The sequence below is a fragment of the Lampetra planeri genome, chromosome 18, assembly GCF_965212315.1.
Source record: "Lampetra planeri chromosome 18, kcLamPlan1.2.h2, whole genome shotgun sequence".
Lineage (NCBI taxonomy): Eukaryota > Metazoa > Chordata > Hyperoartia > Petromyzontiformes > Petromyzontidae > Lampetra > Lampetra planeri.
In genome coordinates this window covers 7,220,080-7,241,376 of record NC_136124.1, presented here as the reverse complement: position 1 = coordinate 7,241,376, position 21,297 = coordinate 7,220,080, and the positions used below count along the sequence as shown (strand labels likewise).

At 54.8% G+C, this 21,297-nt stretch overlaps 1 protein-coding gene across 2 annotated transcripts; it reads right to left on the bottom strand.

The window, feature by feature from the left end:
- Positions 1–1,767: 1,767 nt before the first annotated feature.
- Positions 1,768–20,981, bottom strand: LOC144723579 (uncharacterized). Of its 2 annotated transcripts, none has more exons than XM_078602431.1 (6): positions 20,880–20,981; positions 17,711–18,483; positions 13,616–13,846; positions 9,825–10,047; positions 6,647–6,850; positions 1,768–5,020 (listed from the first exon to the last, which is right to left on the bottom strand). In XM_078602431.1, the coding sequence occupies exons 2-6, from the start codon at positions 18,408–18,410 to the stop codon at positions 4,999–5,001; spliced, it is 1,380 nt and encodes a 459-aa protein (XP_078458557.1). In that variant the 5' UTR covers positions 18,411–18,483; positions 20,880–20,981; the 3' UTR covers positions 1,768–4,998. The 2 variants fall into 2 exon arrangements, with proteins under 2 accessions (XP_078458557.1, XP_078458558.1); XM_078602432.1 differs by having other exon boundaries at positions 13,616–13,834.
- Between the last annotated feature and the right edge of the window lie 316 nt (positions 20,982–21,297).

Below are 21,297 nucleotides of genomic sequence, written 5' to 3'. Positions count from 1 at the left end.
TTAGTGAGTGGGTGGATGGCTGAATGAGTGGGTGAGTGAGTTGGCGAGTGGGTGGATGGCTGAATGAGTGGGTGAGTGAATTGGTGAGTGGGTGGATGGCTGAATGAGTGGGTGAGTGAATTGGTGAGTGGGTGGATGGCTGAATGAGAGGGTGAGTTGGTGAGTGGGTGGATGGCTGAATGAGTTGGTGAGTGGGTGGATGGCTGACTGGGTGGGTGAGTTGGTGAGTGGGTGGATGGCTGAATGAGTGGGTGAGTGAATTGGTGAGTGGGTGGATGGCTGAATGAGTAAGTGAATTGGTGAGTGGGTGAATGGCTGAATGAGTTGGTGAGTTGGTGAGTGGGTGGATGGCTGAATGAGAGGGTGAGTTGGTGAGTGGGTGGATGGCTGAATGAGAGGGTGAGTTGGTGAGTGGGTGGATGGCTGAATGAGTTGGTGAGTGGGTGGATGGCTGAATGAGTGGGTGAGTTGATGAGTGAGTGGATGGCTGAATCAGTGGGTGAGTGAATTGGTGAGTGGGTGAATGGCTGAATGAGTTGGTGAGTGGGTGGATGGCTGAATGAGAGGGTGAGTTGGTGAGTGGGTGGATGGCTGAATGAGGGTGAGTTGGTGAGTGGGTGGATGGCTGAATGGGTGGGTGAGTTGATGAGTGGGTGGATGGTTGAATGAGTCGGGTGAGTTGATGAGTGGGTGGATGGCTGAATGAGTGTGGTGGCCGAGTCGGCGAGTGTTGTTGTGACCTCCAGCGCGGTGGTTAATCAGTGCAGATAAAACTAGACGGTCTCAAGGCCGTTAGACCGAGATGCGCGTTTGTTCCCCTGATCTACATCTCCCCGTGGTAACGAGCATGGGGCAGACAGAACAAATCACTCGGAGGGATGATGGCCGATGGAGACTCCGGGCAGAACGACAAAGGAGAGAAAGCGCCCGAGAGCACGACCGCCCACCGTGATCAGTTCGCGTGCAGGAATGACAGATGCGTTGCGCCGTCGCAGGACCGCGAGGACGACGTGGGGGAACACCTCCACCCAGCAGCGGACAGAACGTGGCACATGACGACTGTGGCATCGGTACTTTTACATCCAGCAGAGAGGATCGAGAACGGTTGCTGATAATCGTCAATTTGCGAGGAGAGACGCCCGTGACCCGCTGAGTAATGGGCGCTGTCCCAGGTCCTGAATGTGCTCTGGAGGCTGGGGGAGGAAGGAGGGGGGTTGGGGGGTTGGGGCGCCCCCCCCTCTCCCCACACGGGGGAGGGGGTGGATTGTAATTGGGCTTCGGGAATTGTTCCACTTACCAATGACTCAACTGCCGCACACGACCAATTCACCCGGAATGCACCCAGAATGCACCCGTCTAGCAAGTTAAGCAAGGGATGAGACTGGATGGGCGACCACCATTAATAAATCAGGTGCTATAGGTTGCTGAGCGGCTATGTTGCGTGCAGCAGAAGGCAGGGCTGCAAAGCCCCTTGTACGGTAGTCTATTCTCCCGCGTCTGTTACGGACGTGTGCGAGTCCGTGGGTCTCGGCGAGAGTCCGTGGGTCTGTGCGAGCCCACGGTGTCGGTTAAGAGTCCGTGGGTCTCTGTGTGTGAGAACTCATCAGCCGGAAAGCACCGTGTTCTGGAAAACAAAGTCCCATCACCACGCTGATGTCATCGGTTTCCAAGAAAACCCAGGGCAGCCGCTCTGTTTACGCAGCCTTATCAGCACGGGGTCCGTGCGTTCCGTGTGCGCGTGCAATCACCGGTGACGCGTACAAGATGTAAACAAATCAGTAAGCGTTGATTTTATTGAGAAATGCACGCGCATGCGACATCCCAGAGTGAACAGGCGCGTGGGTCCAATGCTGGCACCACCGGACAGACGTTCCATGGCACCAGCCCTCAACATTGTCATCATAAATAAATCATATTTACAAGCGGCAGGGCACTCCAGAGCCATCTCAGAACCGAGCACCCCCCCCCCCCTCCCCACCATAATCACCACACCACCATCGCCATCTGACTCTCTGCAATAGGCATGTAGCGATTCACCGCGGAACACTGCTCACGGCATACGAAGCAACACGCATCGTCCACGAACAAATTAACTGACGCGTTCATTGCGCTCGATATCCACGCAACAAAAGTGTCTCGGAGCGCAGGGCCCCCCCCCCATTGGCAGCTGTCCCTGTGCGGCATATGGTGACATCAGCGGCTGGCTCGGCGATGCCCGTTAGTCTGCCAGTAGGGGGGGGGGGAGCCGAGTAAGGTGAGTAATTTGAGGGCAAGTTTTTAAAAACTTGGCGTTGTAAGGTTTTTGTTTCTGTGTATTCGTTTTTGGTGAGTAATTTGAGAGGAGGAAACCCTGTGAAGAATGAGGGGAGAACAAAAAAACGCTACTGACAGAGATTCACCCCAGTCGGAAATTGAACCACAAATTTGGGCGAAATTACAAAATTAAAAAGTGCAAAAACCCGGGAATAAATCCTGCGTATAAACGACACCCCCCCCCCCGCCATCACCCAGCAAGAGAGATGATGGCTCCGCTGTAAAAAACGTAAAATAAAACTTAAACGAATAGATTAAAGAAATTACTAGTGACGTTCTGCTACTGCTGCCGCTAACAGTTTGTGCTCAGAAGCGACGACGACTGGTTTTCCAGGTGACTCGGCGCTTGAATTAAAAAATAAATCTTAGACCCACGTTCTTAACTCGTGGCTCAGGCTTGGCTCTGGCTCAAGTGAGCGGGCTGAAAGTCATCATCCTCCACTTAACACGAGCCAGCTCTGAGCACAGTCCCCAGCGGTGCTCTGGATTTTGCGTGCGGAGGCTGCGCTGACGCCACACAGCAGAGCCGCATGCTCGTCGCGTACCTTTCAAAGGAAACCACGCGGCTGGCTCAAAGCCCGAGCCTGAGCCACTGTGTTGGAGGCCGAGCCAGAGCCGAGCCGAGTCGAGCTGAGCCAGAGCCGAGCCATTCGGTGGCCTCTTCGCTGCAGAGAGGAATTTTAGTTAAGTCGGGGAGGATGCTAAGGGTAGTGTTACATAGACTGGCGTGGGGGTGCTGATCGATGCCAAATAAAGATACATTATTTTATGACTGTGTGCGAATTAACACTCAGGATTTTCCCTTCAGAATGATAATCACAACCAACGAGATGGAACAAATGAGACAAAGAAGAAAACGCGACAAACGGTAGAAATGGGGAGATGCCGTACAGAAATGACTGACAGTCCAGAAGCAGTAAACAAACAGTCCAGACTAGACAGTACACGGACAACGGTCACTACGGACGAGACAAACGGTGGAAATGAGCGAGACACGGGGACACGGCGCGCCCGTTCAGATGCGACGGGACAGATGACGGCACGGACAAGAAGAGCGACCGCTTCAGGATTGTGATCGAGATCCAGGGGACGACGTTTCGCGTGGCTGAATCGCTACACCTATACAATGCCGCCGCGCGGGCCCAGGGTCTCCACCGTGCCGGTACACATGTGGATCCCCCCCACCCCCCCCCCCCCCCGCTCCTGTCACGATGTTCACACCGGCATCCTCCTCCACCAGCCCACCCTGTATTTGATGTCCACGTCTCGATGGGATCTCACCCGATTTCACAAGTCATCAATTACCTATATTGCCATTACCTATCATTACTGTTGTCCCGCTGACTGCCAACAAGCGAAAGCGGCAAACTCTGTGACTCGGCGTGGCTCTCTGCGCGAGCCTCAACTGGTTCTGAGTGACAGGAGCCCCCCCCCCCACCCCTCCCCTGCCTGGGGACCAGAGGGGTTGTGGAGGTCATGGGCCCCCAATCCAACACTCCGTTCTAATTCTTGCCCGTCTCCTCTCCGAACAATAACTTTCCCTGCATATCTCTCCCCCTCTCTCTACCATGCCCACCCCACTATGTTGCTTAATTTGTTTTGTTACCGAGAAGCAAATGGCTCAGTAAGTTAATTCCAGCACTCTCGGGGTAAACAGGGAGGACCACACAACCACATACGTAGCCACATACACACACACCCACTCACACACGCCCACTCACACACGCACACGTACAACCAGGTACGATTGTTCACAAATACACCCGACCACACGCGGCCACACACATTCACACAAACACAACTACGCACACGCTACACACAAGCACAGATTACCATACGAGCCAGGCTGACACACACAAACACCACCCCAATCCACCTCAATCCACCTCAATCATTAATTGCCGTTGCTGCTGCTATTGCTGTTGCCGCTCGCACAATCATTGCGATTTGCCCCAATGAGCAACCCGTTAACTGTTGCCCAGACTGGAGTAAGTGGCTTCTTGTTTGGGGTATGAGGGAGGGGGGTGGGGGCTCGGTGAGTGTGGGAAGTGGGGGGGGGGGTCCTGGTAGAGTGGGAAGGGAGGGGGGCACAGGGAGAGTAGCCGCTACCCCTCCGCACCCGCCCACAGAAGTGCGCCCCTCCTCCACATGGGCGCACACGGAACCTCGCGTAAATTCCACCCCTCGCAACTGAAACTGTAAAACTCAAAAAGTTCGGCCGCATCCTCGCCTCCGCCTGCCTTGACCACGTGTAGCTGGGTCAGCGGGTCATCGGGTCAGCAGGTCACCGGGTCACCTGGCTGGCCGGCCCAGCTGGGTCACCATGTCGCGTGCCATCCCGGCTGTCTTGCTCGTCCTTCCTCGTGCCGGCCCACGCTCACGGATTGGGGGGGCCCCTCCGTCCCCCCACGTAAGTTCAAGCGGGAGCGGCAGTGCCATCGCGTCTCCCACAGGGAGCAAGAGAAGTGGGGGCCGCCCCCTCGCCGAGGGGGGGGGGGGGGAGTGGGGGGGGAAAGGGGTCGAATTGGGGGGAAGGGAGGAGCGGAGGTGCGGGGGGACCCCAGAATTCCTCATGGGGGCTCCATCTCTCCGACGTCATTCAACATCACCTTCCCTGCGCCCCCCGCGGGGACCCCGAAAGCCTCCGAGACCCCCCCGGAGATCCCTGCGTGAACGCGTGGGGACTCACGGGCAGGCGAGCGTGTAACTGTTGGGGGTGTGGGGGGCAGACACAGAGAGGGGAGGGGGATGCATCACGATTACCATGACAAGAACAAAGATCCCCCCCCCCCCATATACACAATCTTTACCTCGGGCGTCATCACGTTCAAACACACTGCCAGGGCTACCTCTGGGATAGCTGGGGATACTTGGAAGGCTTCACTTCGTCAGTGCGTGCAGGCGCCTGGCAAGAGGCGAGCTCGGCCTGCGCACCAACAAATCCCGGAACGATGTGAATCCGATCCTGAGCTGGAGTCTGGGAAAAGCCTGCGGCCTGGTCATCTCTGCCTCGATCCTGCAATCTCTATCCTACAACCTACGGACTTTATCTCATACCTAGGTCACTCTTGCACGTGAGACTTATCCTGGGTCCCTCTCGTTCTCGCCTGTGAAAACTTTGGATTGGTCAACGCACGCTCCATAGCCTACAAGACGGCACTCATCCAGGATCTGATCAACGATTGTGGATTCGACATATTGGCCCGTTACCAACACCTGGGTAAATGACGACAAACCGGACATAATTCAGCACGAGGCTGCACCTAACGGATACGCTATTGTACATCGGCACCGGGGAAGGAACCCACAATTGTACATCGCAGTTAAGTCAAAGTTAGATATGGAGATCCTTGGTAACCTCGAAGATTGCACGCGAGCAGTGCACGTGTGCGGTTTGCACAAAACTAAATGGTACTTAAGCCAGAACATTCAAGAGGTTCTGCTGGTTGGCACTCAGGCTCAGGCGGAATAAATTGTGGGAGGATAAGGTGTGGCGGTCGCAGCCTCGGCACCATACTCGACCAGAATATGTCACTTGATCACCACGTGCAAAATATTGTTAGATCCTGCAATTTTCATATCAGGGCTCGATGACACATTCGACCACACGGTGGTGTGTAGCATTGTATCGACAAGGCTCGATTATTGCAACTCACTCCTCTACGGGACGTCTGGCAAAAATATGAGCAAGCTGCAGTGTGTACAGCATTGTTTGGCACGTGTCGTGACGGGTACTGCAAGATCCAAACGAGTCTGGCCGGTGCTCACTGAGCTGCATTGGGTTCCGGTTTCTGAACGAATAGATTATAAGGTCATATTCATTACACAGAAAGTTCCCGCCACAAATGAACCACAATACCTTGCCGATCTTGTCAAGAAGCATAAACCATCAAGCGAACGCCAGTCGTTCTTGCAGCGGCTTTTGGCTAGCTATCGAACAAACAAGATCACCGTATCGCGTGCTTTCAGATGCGCTTCTGCGACCATCTTGAACACCATTCCTTCCGATATTAAGAAGTGACCTGGAACTATGCACTTTCAAATATAGACTGAAAACTATTTTTTTTTACAACTGCTTTTTGTGTTTAGATAGTTACCCTTCCCCTGCACCTCCGTACGTACGGTGTGAAAGAAATGCAAGGTACACGCATACATGCAATAACCAATAAACTTGACTTGGCTCGTCTTCGATTTTACGCTCCTGCGACCCAAGGTGGCGTGGCGACGGTCCCTCGTGTGCGGTGGCAGTGGGCGCGATGGCGGCGCAGGGTGGCGCTTTTCGCAGTGCAGTGTGGCGATGCTTGTGCGGCGCGCTTGTGGCTGGCAAACTGACCGGTCGCGACCCCGCAGGCCGTACATCTGGTGGTTGCACTCCTTCTCGCGGGGCAGTGTGAGGAGCACGCGGTTGTGCGTGAGCGTGCGGAAGCGGCGCAGGGCGTCGTCGGGGAGGTCGGGCACCGCGCGCAGGCACAGCATGCGCAGTCGGGGCATGCACGCCAGCGAGCTGAGCACGCCCTCTGTCACGCCCCTACATGAGCTGACGCAAACACACAAGGATCCCCCCACGTGTAGCCTTAACAGACTGTTGGGGAGAGTGCCGTTAACGAGCGGCTATTAAGGCCGCCACGGCACACGAGGGAGTGGGCGGTCGGTACCACCACGCCCGGCCGCCTTTTTCTCCCCAGTGGCGATGTTTACACACCACACCAGGTGCTCATGTGAGGCTGAGTCGACCTAGGGGAGGCTCAGGACCAGTTCAGATAATTGTCACTGGTGTTGGCCGTGAGCGGGAATCGAACCCGGGTCGCCGGGTTCACAGCGCAACGCGCTAACCGCTAAACTACCGCTCCCCACAAGAATCGAACATGCGTACACATATGGGTAAATACACACTCATGTACAAGGGGGTTATAGCAAATATACAGGTTAGCATGGTTATACACACACGTACATGGGTACGTATACACACACAGGTTAGCAAAGGCATGTACAAAGGACAGGTACACACACATGCACAGGATAGCATGGCTATTTACATACACAAACATGGTACACACAGGGGTACATGAACATACACACACACACAGATATTCGTCACTGATGTTGGCTATGAACGAGAATCAAACTTAGGTTGCTTGGCTGGTAGTGCGGTGTGGAAACCACCACACGACTCTCTCCTCACCGACACAAAACAAAGATCCCCCCATTAAACCTTAACAGACTGTAGGGGCAAGTGCCATTAGCGAGCACCTATGAAGGCCGGAATGGCACACGAGGGGGTGAGTGGCCAGGACCACGCCCTGCCACCGCCTTGCCGAGGGCAGGGGCGGGGAACCTTGTTTCTGCCAAGGGCCATTTGGATATTTATAACATCATTCGCGGGCCATTACAAAATTATGAACTTAAAAATTAGCCCGTTATATTCGGTCAAACATTTAATTAACTCACCCCTAATGCGACGGCTGGAACTGCTTCTCTTTGGTGAGGCGTGTGATGTTAACTGGTATTGATGATGTTGCTGCTACTCGCAACTGCTTTTCCAGGTTTGCTCCTAGATTTATTGAATTTCGAGACCCGCCTGCGGTTGCCTTAGCAGGGCTTGAGCAAATGATTTTGCGGGCCTTATACGGCCCGCGGGCCGGACGTTCCCCACCCCTGGCCTAGGGGAAGCCCAGGACCGGTTCAGATAATCGTAACTGGTTTTGGCCGTGAGCGGGAATCGAACTCGGGTCGCCTAGTTCGTAATGTAGCGCGCAAACTGCTACACTACCGCTCCCTACATCGACACACGCGCGCGCGCGCACACAAACATCCCTCACCACCCCCCCATGGCCCACGCAGGTGACATTCATTCATCCGCATTAGCAGCTACAAGCCGCGTCTAATTGAGAGGGATCGCTGCGCCCGGCCACTCAGAATGGCTCCCTCGACAGCCGGGGCCACACGGGTCAAGATCGCTCACTCGCTCTCTCTCTCACTCGCTCTCTCTCTCACTCGCTCTTTTGCTCTCGCTCGCTCTTTTACCCTCTCGCTCTCTCTCTCTCTTTTGCCCTCTCGCTCGCTCTCTCTTTACCCTCTCATGGTCTCCCATCCTGTCATTTACTTGCTCATTCGAACGCTGTCATTCATTCGCTCACTTTCTCACTCAGTCTCTGTTACTCACCAGCTCTCTCACGCTCTCGCTCGCTCTTTTACTCGCTCGCCCTCTCAATTCATTACTCACTCGTTCCTGCACCCTCACTCTCTCACTTAATCTCTCCCTCTTGCTTGCTCTCCCTGCGTGCGTGTGCATGGGTGTGGTGGAGTCACCCATCTCTGCGCGTGTACGGCGCATGTGCAGTGCGTGTACGGCACGTGTACCGTGCGTGCAAGCAATTCGTCACTGGCAGCGGGGAGAGGAGATGGGGAGAGTTCGGGATAGTGGGAGGGAGAGAGGGGGGAGAGTGTGGGCAACGTGATTCATAATTCAGCCTAGACCCAACATCTGTTCAATCATGAGGTGCGGCCGTCGCCACGGCAACCAAGGACGGCCGCTCAGCCCCGCGATGAAACACGGCGCAACACCCCCCACAGGGCCCACTCCTCCTCCTCCCTCTCCTCCTCCGCCTCTCTTAAGCTCCTCCTCCCTCCTATTCCTTCTCCATCTCAGCCCCCCCCCACCGCCACTCTTTATTCTGTCCCCCCTTCCCTACATGGGACCCCAGTCCTCCTGCTTCACCACGCCCCATCTTTCCCGTCTATTCAGTTGACACCGTCACCCCTCACCCCACCCTGCCCCCCCCCTGCCCTTCTCATACCATCCCCACAAGCCCCCCACATCTCTCCCCCTTCCCCCCGATGACGAAAACGGGCCGCGGCATCCCCCTCGTATCCCTCCCCGCATCTCCCCAGTAGCTCCCCCCCCCCCCCAATTACACAACAAAAAATCTCTCCCCCCATCTCACCTTTGTTTCTCACACAGCCCCCCTCCCCCCAATGTCTTCCCCTTCTATCCCAATGCCACCAATGGCCCCCCACCCCATCACATGACTATCCCTCCCTCTTCTGCCCAAATCTCTCCAATATCCCCCCCACCCATCCTGCTTTCATCTCCCCCACAGTTCCGTGGTGTCCCACCCCACCCTGCCCCACACCGGCCCACCGTGACCCTTCGTGACGTCGTCGCTGTGAGTGAAATGTCAGGCTGTCTTAACCTCCACGCTGCTGGGAAATGCGCTCTCCCTTTTTTCAACCCCTTCCTCCTCTTCCTGCCTCTTCCACCACCCCCACCCTGCTGCCCCCTCAACGCCCCTCACCCCCCTGCACTCCCTGCCGTGCCGGGACATCAACACCCGTGTAAATGTGACGTGGGTTTCTACCGAGGTGTCCGTGCCACCGCACACCCTGTCTGTACGTGTTCCGGACGACTCTGGAGACGATGGCGATCAAGACGACGGTAACCATTGCGAAGATGATGACGATGATAAAGATGATGATGAAGACGAAGACGATGACGATGCGGAGGTTGATACCTGAGGTCGAGGCTCTCGAGGTTGGGGAAGAGTTTGTGCAGCACGGCGAGCGGCTGGTGCGACACGCGGTTGCACAGCGAGAGGTTGAGGTGGCGCAGCGATGTGCCCGCGCGCTCCCACAAGAACTGCAGCCCGGCGCCCGAGATGCTGTAGCAGTCGCGCAGGTCCAGCGACTGCAGCGACGCCGGCACGTGCTCCAGCACCGCGTTCTTGCAGTTCGTGGCTACGTGCGGGGAGTGAAGGAGGGACGGGAGGGAGCGACACGGGGGCGCGGTGGGGGGCAGGGGAGAGGAACGGAGGGACAGGGGAAACAGGGGGGCAGAGACAGAAACACGAGAAGAGAAGGAGAGGAGGGCAGGGAGAAGGAAACACAGGAACGGGGAGAAGGAAACAGGGGGGCATTGGGAAACAGGGGCACAGGCGGTTAGAGGAACACGGGGGACAAAGACACACGGCCGCATGCCATGATGCTGTACAGACAGTGCACCTAATTATATTCTTGCCAGAGGCAGTGAGTCATGGACAGAGGAGGAGAGAAAAGGTCTTGAGCCTTCACACGGGCAGGGAGTGGACAGCCCAGACGGCTGTGGGGAGGGAGTTGTGGACTGTGGGGGAAGCAGGAGATTGAGTTTGATGATGGTGAAGCTGGTAACAGCCGCGGCTGATCCTCCTTGGTGGGCATGTTGTGTCGTTGTTTTTGTCGTGTCGTTGTTTTTGTTATGTTGTTGTTTTTGTTATGTTGTTGTTTTTGTCGTGTCGTTGTTTTTGTTGTGTCGTTGTTTTTGTTGTGTTGTTGTCATTGTGGTTGGTACTGACGAGCTGTTATTGTATTCTTATTTCTTGTTATGCTGAAAGCCGGAACGGCGCACAAGGTGGCCAACACCACAATTAACCACTTTGATCTCCCCAGTGTTGATGTTTACACACTGGACCAGGCACTCATTGAGGCCGAGTCGAACTGCGGGAGGCCCAGGACCAGCTCATATAATCGCCAAGGGTGTTGGCCGTAAGCGGGAATCAAACTTGGGTCACCAGGTTCCCAGTGCGCTAACCACTGCGTCACCGCGCCCCATCATCCAAACACAAAGTACGTGTGCACAAGACAAACATACAGACGTACACAACATATAAATACAGTGCACAATGCCGACAAGACATGCGCACCAGATTCTAGAGAACGCACAAGAATATAAAACGGCACAATGCCTGGCTCTAGCGGACCGTGAAAAGGCATTGATTAATTGGAAAGTGATGGTCATTCAAGCTTGCACCATTTAAGGCCTTAATTAAAAAAACAAATATAGAGAGAAATTGTCAAAGCCATTTTACAACTCGATGGAAGAGATACACTGTGACGCCACAGAGCCATGGAGAGACAAGAACCAAATAGAGGGCAGACACTGGGGTCAAGCGGGGAGATGCTTGGCAATAACAGATGTAGTACACCCATCATTATAGTCATCAGCCGTGATCTATCCACTGCTGGAGGGCCTCCCCCAAGCCGCTGCCATCTCTCACGACACTGATGCAATACAGAATGACATTAACTGGACCAACACACTGCTGCGCAAACTCACTCCCACACCAAGCACTAACTCACTCACGCTACGCTCACGCTCACTCATGGTGTGGTGTCAGCAGTGGTGGGCGGCGAGCACTGTTGGTGTGAAGAGGTGATGGGTGATGGAGCGGTGGTGGACTGGTGGTGGAGTAGTGGTGGTGGTGGAATGGTGGTGGAGCAGTGGTGGAGCAGTGTGCGTGTAGAGCGGTTGTGGAGTGGTGGTGGAGCAGTGTTGATGGAGCGGTTGCAGAGTGGTGGTGGAGCGGTGGTGTAGCAGTGTGCGTAAGGAGCGGTGGTGGAGTGGTGTGCGTGAGGAGTGGTGGGTGGCGAGTCGTGTGGGTGAGGGGCAGTGATGGTGGGAGGACAGAGGGAATCTCTAACGAGGAGATACGGCTCTACCCAGCCCTAAATCCTCATCTTCCACATCTCTCACATCGACCCATTTTCCAATCTTCCCTCTCCCGTACAGACTCCGTGTCTCTCCCCCATCACAGCTCTCGGTACGATCTCTCACCTCTCTCTCCCCTCTCTACCCTCTCTCTGCCACACTAAACGCGCCCTTCCCCCTCTTCTACATTGACATTCTCCCTATTCTCTCCCCCTATCTCTTGTCCTTCTGCTCTATTCTCTAACTTTTTTTTCATCCCTTCCTTTCTTGTTATCGCTCTGTTCTGTATTCTCTCTGCTCTCTCTCCCCGTTTCTCTCTCCGCTCCCTCACTCTCTCATCACCCTCCATCACACTCCCCCGCCCACCACCGCCTCTCACCCCCGTGCCGTCTCCCCTCCTCTATTCCACCCTGTCACCGTGTACTCAAGATATTTTTTTCTTAACTACCGTATTCCCTCGTTATTCACGAGGGATACGTTCCGGAAATGATCGTGAATAGCACATTTTGCGGATAATGATATTTGCCTATGAATAAATACATAAACAATAAATCTCATCACTTTTTCATATCATATTTTCTATCATCCCTTTACCTCATCACTCTCTCTCTCGATGAAGTAGTCATGTGGTGTTCCAGATACGATTCGCGGATAGCCAAAATCGCGGATAGCAAGTTCATAAATAACGAGGAAATATTGAATTTTTGTTTAACCAGGTAAGGCCCACTGAGCCAAATGGCTCTTTTTCAGAAGTGACCTGGCCACAAATGATAGCTCAACGAAGTGGCTTATCATGTGGAAATTTATAGCAGCCAAATACTCGAAAAAATGTTTTCTAAATGTGCAGGGAAAAGCCGGAAGACCCAGAGAAAAATCCACACGACCACGGGGAGAGAGACATGCAAACTCCAAATATACAGCAGGCATCAGGGTCAGGATAGAACCCACGAGCTCCTTCATACCAGGCGAGGGAGTTAACATCTCGCCACCACGGCGTCCAAACATAGTACTCACACAGTACAGAGTACTCGTATGGCATTGGCAAGGTACACATGCAGTGCATCAACACATCTCTATGCGGAACCGCACAGTATGTGGCATCTGCCGGCACATGGGTACACATGCCAAACCACACAGACAACGAATCGTACACAAACGACACTGTGTACCATTCATGTACCTGTGCAGATGTGTACCCTAGGACATGAGTGTATACCCGGGTATTTAGCCAATACTAGGTATGGTACACGCAGCCTGGTCCGGTGTGTACAGCCTCATAAACAGCACAAGCCCATACACACAGCACACCCACAGAACGCACAGTAAGACCGCTACATGCACGGGGAACGTGATACGGTACACGCAGGCCATCTGCTGGCCACTCAGTGAGCCTGGTAGTACAATGGCAAATAATAATTCACCTCAGGATGGAGATGATCTGGTCGTCGTAACTCTCACACATGTACAAATACAAAGATCGCCCGTGTAGCCAACACGGACTGTTGCGGTAAGTGCTGTTAGCAAGGACCGATGAAGACTGGCACGGTGCTACGAGGGGCGTCGTGTGGACCAGCACTATGCCTGGCTGCCTTTGTCTCCCCAGTGGCAATATTTAAACACCGCACCAGGTGTTCATTCAAAGCTGAGTCGACCCCATGGAGGTCCAGGACCAGTTCAGATAATCGTCACCGGTGTTGGTCATGAGAGGGAATCGAACTTGGGTCGCCGGGTTCGTAGCGCAGTGTGCTAACCGCTACACCACCGCTCCCCACATACACACACGCTCACATCACCATGCTCGTATGCGCATACACACACATTGCGCACCTCGCGCACACTCACATCCCAGGTCGAGGTGCACGACATTGGGTAGGCGCTGGAAGATAGCGGTGACTTCGCGGATGGGCAGGTCTCTCCGCCGGAACAGGTAGCACGAGTTGACAAGGAGCGTGCGCACGGTCGCCAGCTGATCCAGCGCCTCGTCCGACAGCGGCCAGCTCAGCGAGTGCGTCAGCCCCAGGTTCTCCAGCGCCAGCGACTTGATGCAGGGGAGATCGCCCTCTGCGTTACACGCTGGCAGCAGGCGGCAGCCACGCCGGGGACGGCAACAGCGATGGCAGCAGCAGCAGCGTCAACCGTTAAAACTTTTATCCCGCGGGGGGCGCCGGGTAGCGCGCTGTGATGCTTTTTAGTGTTGTTTTTTTGTTGATTTTGCTATTGAACTCAACGTGTTGAGAACTTAAAAGGGGCCGGGATGAGTCTCGTTTGCAAAGAGAGACTTGGGTCACCGACACTACAAAATCAGAACAAAATAAAACTAAACGTAGCGACGAAGCAAATAGAAATCGGCGTTAAAAACAACCGCATCACGCGAGACATAAAATATATTGCACAAATGTAAATCGACAGTAACTAGTAAATTCACTGTAGCGCAAGTCGGCACAGGCAGGCCTGATAATTTTCAGAGTGATCACTGTACGGCTACGACGCTACGCCAACCAGCGAACCAATCACCGTTCTCGATTACCGGTTGTCGTAGTGCGGAACCTGTAACCGTTTCTCAACAAAAACATTCAATGATTGGCACATGTGAATGGACAAACAGCAAGATGGCAATCTTTCAAAAAGGTGCAGGGGCAGCCCTGCAATCGCTTGATGCTCACACCACTGCTGGCGGAAGGAGTCTCGACTCCAGGAAGCTCAAGATATTAGGTCTCATCCTCCACGTGGACCAGACGTCTTTGAAGAGGTGGCAGTTTATTTATTTAGCGAATTCTATTTCACACGTCTTCCCAAAGTCAAAACACCAGACACGTTTACAAAATATATTAATAAATGTTCTTTGAGTGGACGTCAGCCCACATAGCCACAGGGCCACTTTGCAGCCTCCTCCTCCAGCACCTGCAGGGCAACCAGTCCGCCCTGAGGCACTTCACAGCCGAAGACGATGTGCGCCGTGGTCTCCTGCTACCCGCATTCACACAGTGGGGCTGTCACATAGGATGCCCCATCGATGTTCGGAAGCAGCAACACACTCCACGATCACACCGCAAGCAGTTTAACTGCACCCAGTGGCGCCTTGGAAGGTCGAAGCCAGGCATCTGGACGGATGGATCGCTTATGAGGTCCAAGTTTTCGGCACTTACACGGCTCTCAATTCTTCACTCCACTCCAGAGCTCGCAACCGGTTACCCGATACCCGTACCCTACCCGATACCCGGCTACCCGTACCCGGCCGGGTACGGGTAGCCATTTGCGACCCTGGTGCGGCCGGGAACGGGTACGGGTAGACCGTGAGTCACTGGTGAGCAACTGTTTGTCACTCAATTCCCAACGTCTTGTCTCTTCTCACAATTCAAGTTCATATAATCAACCCACCCGCGCCTGCAACATGGCTTCATCCCAGAGGTTGCAATCAGGTACCCGATACCCGTACCCGGCCGGGTACGGGTAGGATACGGGTACGGGTACCCGTTTGCGACCCTGGTGCGGCCGGGTATGGGTAAGGAATCAAAACCCGTTTGCGACCTCTGCTCCACTCTTCGGACTGTTGTATTGCCCACACTGGGTGTCGGGACTTCAGGCGCATGGGTGGTGGGGCTTGAAAATGTCGACACGAAGGGGTAACTCCGGTGCCGCATGTACTTGCCCAGCATCTTGGCGGCGAATGTTTGGCGGGAGGATGTTGCACAGCACAGGCAGCCATGGTAGTGGGTTGTCCTAATTGCCCAGACTGTGGCTGTATTCCATTGTTTTGACTGCCGAGCCGGGAGATGGAAACGAACCGGTGACCTCTGGATTGCGAGTTCAGTGTGCGACCATTCGACCAGTGGAAACTCCCTTCTTTTCTCAGTTTAAGAGGTTACGTTCATTGGTCTCGAGTTTGCTGTACGTGTGGCACCGTGAGCCGGGATTTTCCAAAATGTAGGCAATGTGGTTGCTGGTAATGGACACAAAACCAATGTTTTAACAACCTTACTATGAACCCGTCGACTTGAGCTCGATTCCAGGCAACAGCTAATATCGGTTGAGCGTGATATCCAAAGAGGTTCGGGGAATCCCCCTTCATCGGCCCGCATTGACCAGCTTGGTGAAGTATGGCCAAAAAATCCCCTCCCCTCCAAATGACTGACACGGTGTGGTAAGGCACTAATCCAGAAATGAACTGACATGGGACTATACATTATGATTGCTATTCACCGTAATACACAGATTCCACCGGTGTTCGCACGTCCCGTTCACACTCCGGCAGCACAAGTGGTAGAAATTCCACATTTACACGGCGGAGGCAAATCCCTCCGAAGGACAATCACTGGAAGACGTCCCCAGGAAGTGGTGCGAGCCGCTCGCTCTGCAGGGGAGCCACGTGGCCGGTTTCCAACTCAAAACATGGCATTAACCAGCATTTTAGACACTCATTTACATGAATGCTGGTATTCATAGTTTTTAGAAAACTCTCTTCTCATTTACACTATGAGACCTCCTTTACCAGTGGCAAAATATAGTAGTAGGTTTCTACCCTTTAAACTGGTACAAAACTGTCACCTTTATACAAGGCATCATGTTTGCAATAAACACAACACAAGCAGTCAAATGCAAACAAAAAGAAACAACTCTGATTATGATAATATGCACTGTCCTTGAAGTTGATTGGTCCACACTCGATACAGCTTTCCTTAGAGCCTAGTCTCCATTGGTTTTGGACCAGATGACGCCTAAAGGCATACAACTCAAAAACAGCGCACTATCAGAGTATTGAAAGCTCGGGGTAAGCATTTACACTATGAGTGTGGACCAATCAACTTCAAGGACAGTGCATATTATTATCATTATCAGAGTTGTTTCTTTTTGTTTGCATTTGACTGCTTATGTTGTGGTTATTGCAAACATGATGCCTTGTATAAAGGTGTCAGTTTTGTACCAGTTGAAAGGGTAAAAACCTATTACTATAACTCTCTTCTCCATTACAACGTTTGAATAACGAGCGTTTTGTTTCGTATGGGAAGAAACCAGAGTAGCCAGAGACAACCCACAATGCATACGAGGGGATCACACTCAAAGGTTCACGATACAGACGAGTTCACGAACCCGCTTGCTGTATTGCCATCTCCTGGTCAAGTCGGAGACTTGTGGGATTGGGAGTTTCACAAACCTCGACGTGATCCGCCAACCCTTGCCTCCAAAACAATTTATCCCGCTACCCGTGTGTAAACCCAGCGATAGTCGTGGCTAAAATGGGGCTGTATTTCCCGGTCTTGATGTCCTGAACCCCCGGTGGTGTGAACAGACCTCCCGTGTAGCCTCAACAGACTGTTGGGGCAAGTGCTGTTAACGAGCACCTATTAATTCCGGCACGGCACACAATATCGCGGTTGGCCAGCACCACACCCGGCCGCCTTTTCTGTCCAGTGCTGATGTTTACATGACGCATTAGCTGCTCGTTTAAAAGCAGTCGACCTCGGGGAGGCCCAGGACCAGTTCAAATATTCGTCACCGATGTTAGCCGTGAGGGGGATTCGAACTCGGGTTGCCGGGTTTGTAGTGCAGTGCGCTAACGACTGCACCACCACTCCAGGAATGAAAATCCAAAACCGGGAAAGTTATGAGCTGTGACCGAGCTCAGAAGTCAACCAACTCAAGCCCTTGCTCCAACCAGCCAGCCACACATACTCGCCCTACTACCACCACCTCCAGTGAACCCACCAACCAGTTAGTCACTCAGCATTCCCACTGACCTGAACCACACCAGTCAACCACATGGTAGCTCGTGGCCCGAGGGATGCCGCGCCAGCTCATAGCATTTCACTCTCCATTCACTCTTCAGTCCTGGCATTTTCTGCGCCACGCCGAGCCACCTCCACCCTCTCCCTCCGCATCCCCACCGACTCCACCCCCACCCCCCCCCCAGAGAGTGAAATGGCCGTACGGGCCCCCTACCTGGGTCCTGGCAGGGCGGCGTGAAGGCGAGGGAGAGCCCGTCGCTCGATAGCCCGGCTGCGTACAGCGCCAGCGAGCGCAGCTTGGGCAGCCGGAACAGCACGTACTGTAGCGCAGGGCCCGAGATGCTGAACCCGCCGGAGCTCTTGAGGCAGCGACGCAGCGAAAGCGCCTCCAGGTTTTGCAGCCGCGCCAGCTGGCGTAGGTCGTCGTCGCCGAAGCTCGTGAGGTTCCCCAGCGTGAGGTGCGTCAGCCGGCCCGTGAAGGGTGCCACGTCGCGCAGCAGCTCGGCGCCCGACAGCCGCGTGCAGTCGTCGAGCCACACGTCGCGCAGCCTCGCCAGCGCGGCCAGCGGCGCCAGCGCGCCGGCGCGGGGCGAGCCCGTGAGCCGCACGGCCGTGACGTCGGGCAGGCCCTCGGCCAGGCGGCGCAGGTCCTTGGCGGCGGCGCGCGCCAGCTCAACGCGGCTGACGCGCCGGCCCTGGAGCGTGCGCCACGTGCGCGCGTCGTAGCGGTGCAGCTCGCGCAGGCGCACCGTGCGGTCGTGCCACAGGCACGGGTGGTCGAGGAGCGCGCGGAACGCCCGGCAGGCGACGCGAGCGCTCGCCCGCTCGCCCGCCGTCAGGTACTGGAAGATCTCCACGTACAGGTCGAAGGGTAGGAGCAGCCAGTCGACGGCGCCGGACATCACCGATGCCATCGCAGCTGCCGGTGCCGTGGGGGGGGGGGGGGCGCGTGGCCCGAGGGATGCCGCGCGGAGTCGAGCTGAGGGGCTGAGCGGCGTTCACACCACGCACGGAGACACACGCAGCGTAAACTCCACACACACTCAATACACACGCTGTACAAGATATAGACATTGTGCATAACACTAATAATGGCGGTGGCACTAGAGACTACCGACAACCAAATTAGCTGCCATTTGCCACGATGTGGTGGTGATGTCAGCATGGCGCTTGTGCCAAACTCAGTGCACTTTGAGGCCACGTGAAGTATCAAAGGCTCGTTGTTAGGAGGTACAGGGGTAGATCCAGGTGTTACAGGTTATATGATTTGAATGATCGGGCCATGTACCACCTACGCTCCCTACCGTGCCACCTTACTGTATTTTAGTCACCCATCGCTATGCTCGTTGGTGAGGGGGTCACTCTTTTACCCCCCTCCAAATTTGCCTCCCAACTGCCCAGCAGTATTTTTCAACTGCGCAGAAGCGAATTTCACGGGCCTCCTCCACAGAAGCTGACACCACTGGAACCAGTGATTCACAAGTCCAATCAAGCTCAACATTTTCTTGTAACACATTCGCCCATCTCCTCCATAGCCCATACAGCAACCGTTTAGCCCCCTCTATTCGGCCAAAGCGGAAACTGTTTTGGAATGCGGTGGCTGGGCATGCGGGCTACATGACCCAGCCCATGCAGCTTCGCTTGTCGCGGAGGTCAATTCTCGGACTAGGTCCAGATCTCTCATGGATCTGAAATATCCAATATGGATACATCCAGGGACGGATCGTAGGCAGGGCCGTCTGCATGTTGCAAGGTGGGTTGCAGGCGTTGTTGCAGGCACAGAGAAGAGGGGGTTGTGTGATTGCGACTGAACAGATCCAGCCGGAGCTTCGTGGGGAGGAAACAGGCCAAGGCAGCTTTACGCGGCCAATGGACTGCTGCTCGACGAATTCTGAGCGAGACCTCCCCCCTCCTGCCGCAATGGAACTGGTCACGAACACACTGCCCACATACGGGAAGTCGTCAACCCTCCGTAAAAACCCCACCGTTACTCACGGAGGGACGAGGTGGTGGGGAGTGTGGATGACACAGAGTTTCTAGGCTGCCATTTTGGTGCAGCTGACGGTAAAGACCCCCCCCCCATCACCTCTTTCTGCCAAAATACGGAGTTTAGAAGCAGTCTCCAACTCATCAGAATCGGCAGTAATTAACCAGGTCAGCAGTGGACAATAAAATTGTTTAACGATAGGGAGCCATCCCTAGACGCTCACCTGAGCAGCAGCCTCCCAATGTATCTGTACCCAGATGAAAAACTCCACGAGTATAGATAGATAGGTATGGAAAGATTGTCAATCTACTTGGTGAAAAACACGACACCTGACAGCACCACAGGGACACACAACTCGTAAAAAACCACGCACAATACACCACTCCGGACACGCCACGCCTCACACCAACACCTCACACCAGCCGCTGTTAGCCACGAAGTGGCGGTGATGTCACCACGGCGATTGTGCCAGGTTAGGTGCACCTCACACTAAAACACACAACCACACACACACCACAGCAGCAGCAATAACCAGCATCCGTTCGGCGCCAAGTGGTGAAGTTTCTGTACCAGGCTAGGTTCACCCTCATGCTGGCAAACGTTGTGGGGTGGGTTGGCCACGTGTATTATATACAATGTCTAGGGCACTACAATTACATTAAATGGACCGCAAAGTTACTTGGCCGGACAACCCAATACCTCAACCCCGATCCTGGGATTGTGGCCTCTTTAAAATACTTCGCTGATGGATCCCTCAAACCCGCATCGGTTCCTATGTTCATTACCCATCGGTTTCTGGGGAACTTTGCCCACCAACCCAAACCCGGGCTCCCTCACACCCCGTCTTTATGATCTCCGTAATCCACGCTCAGTGACCATGATACTCTAAACTACCCCCCCTCCCGATTCGGATCCCAATTGGGTTCACCCCGGAGAATCATTCCAGCCGGGGTTGGAGCACCGGAAAATGAACATCTCCTCGCCCAGCACACACGCAGTAGCAAGCTCGACTATGGCTGCTACAGTACTATCCACCAGCCCACCCCACTGTAGTAGGATCACAACGACCCTAAATACAGCGCTACATTATAACAAGCACACATCATCAAGCGCAGCAGCACATCGCCATGGACTGTGGGTACGAGTTAGAAGCTACGCCAGTCCCAGTCCTGGTTACACCCCGGTCAATGATCGCCGGTCCCTGATAACAGAGTCCCTGGGCCTCTGATCCCCACTGGGATCATTGACCCTCCTACTCCGATCCCTGATCCCCGGACACAGGACCCCCCTACTCTGATCCCTGATCTCCACTCCCCTGATAGTTGCCTCCCCCGCTGCACAATCCGAAGGCCGAGTCCCCGACCCCCCCACACCGCACCGCTGATGCCGCACTCACGCGAGCGAAGTCGGCAGGCCCCGCAGGCGACGCGGGAGGGAGACCGAGGGGGGGGGGGCCTTCAGCTGGCGACGGCGTGGCCGGAGATCAGGGAGGGGGTCAGAGAGTGGTGGGGGGGGGGGGCAGAGGAGTGGGGGGGGGGGGGGCAGAGGAGTGGGGGGGGGCAGAGGAGTGGGGTGGGGGGCAGAGGGGGATGGTGGTGGGGGGCAGAGGGGGGGTCTCAGGGAGTGGTGGGGGGGCAGAGGGGGATGGGGTCTCAGGGAGTGAGGTGGTGGGGGGGTCTCAGGGAGTAAAGTGGGGGGGGGGGCAGAGAGATGAGCCCAAGCAGTCTATGAGGGGGTCGCTGCGTTAAAGGAATCGAGGGGAGTGGAATGGGGAGCAGGAAGAAGCAGAGGGATCAAGCAGGAGACCGGGTAGG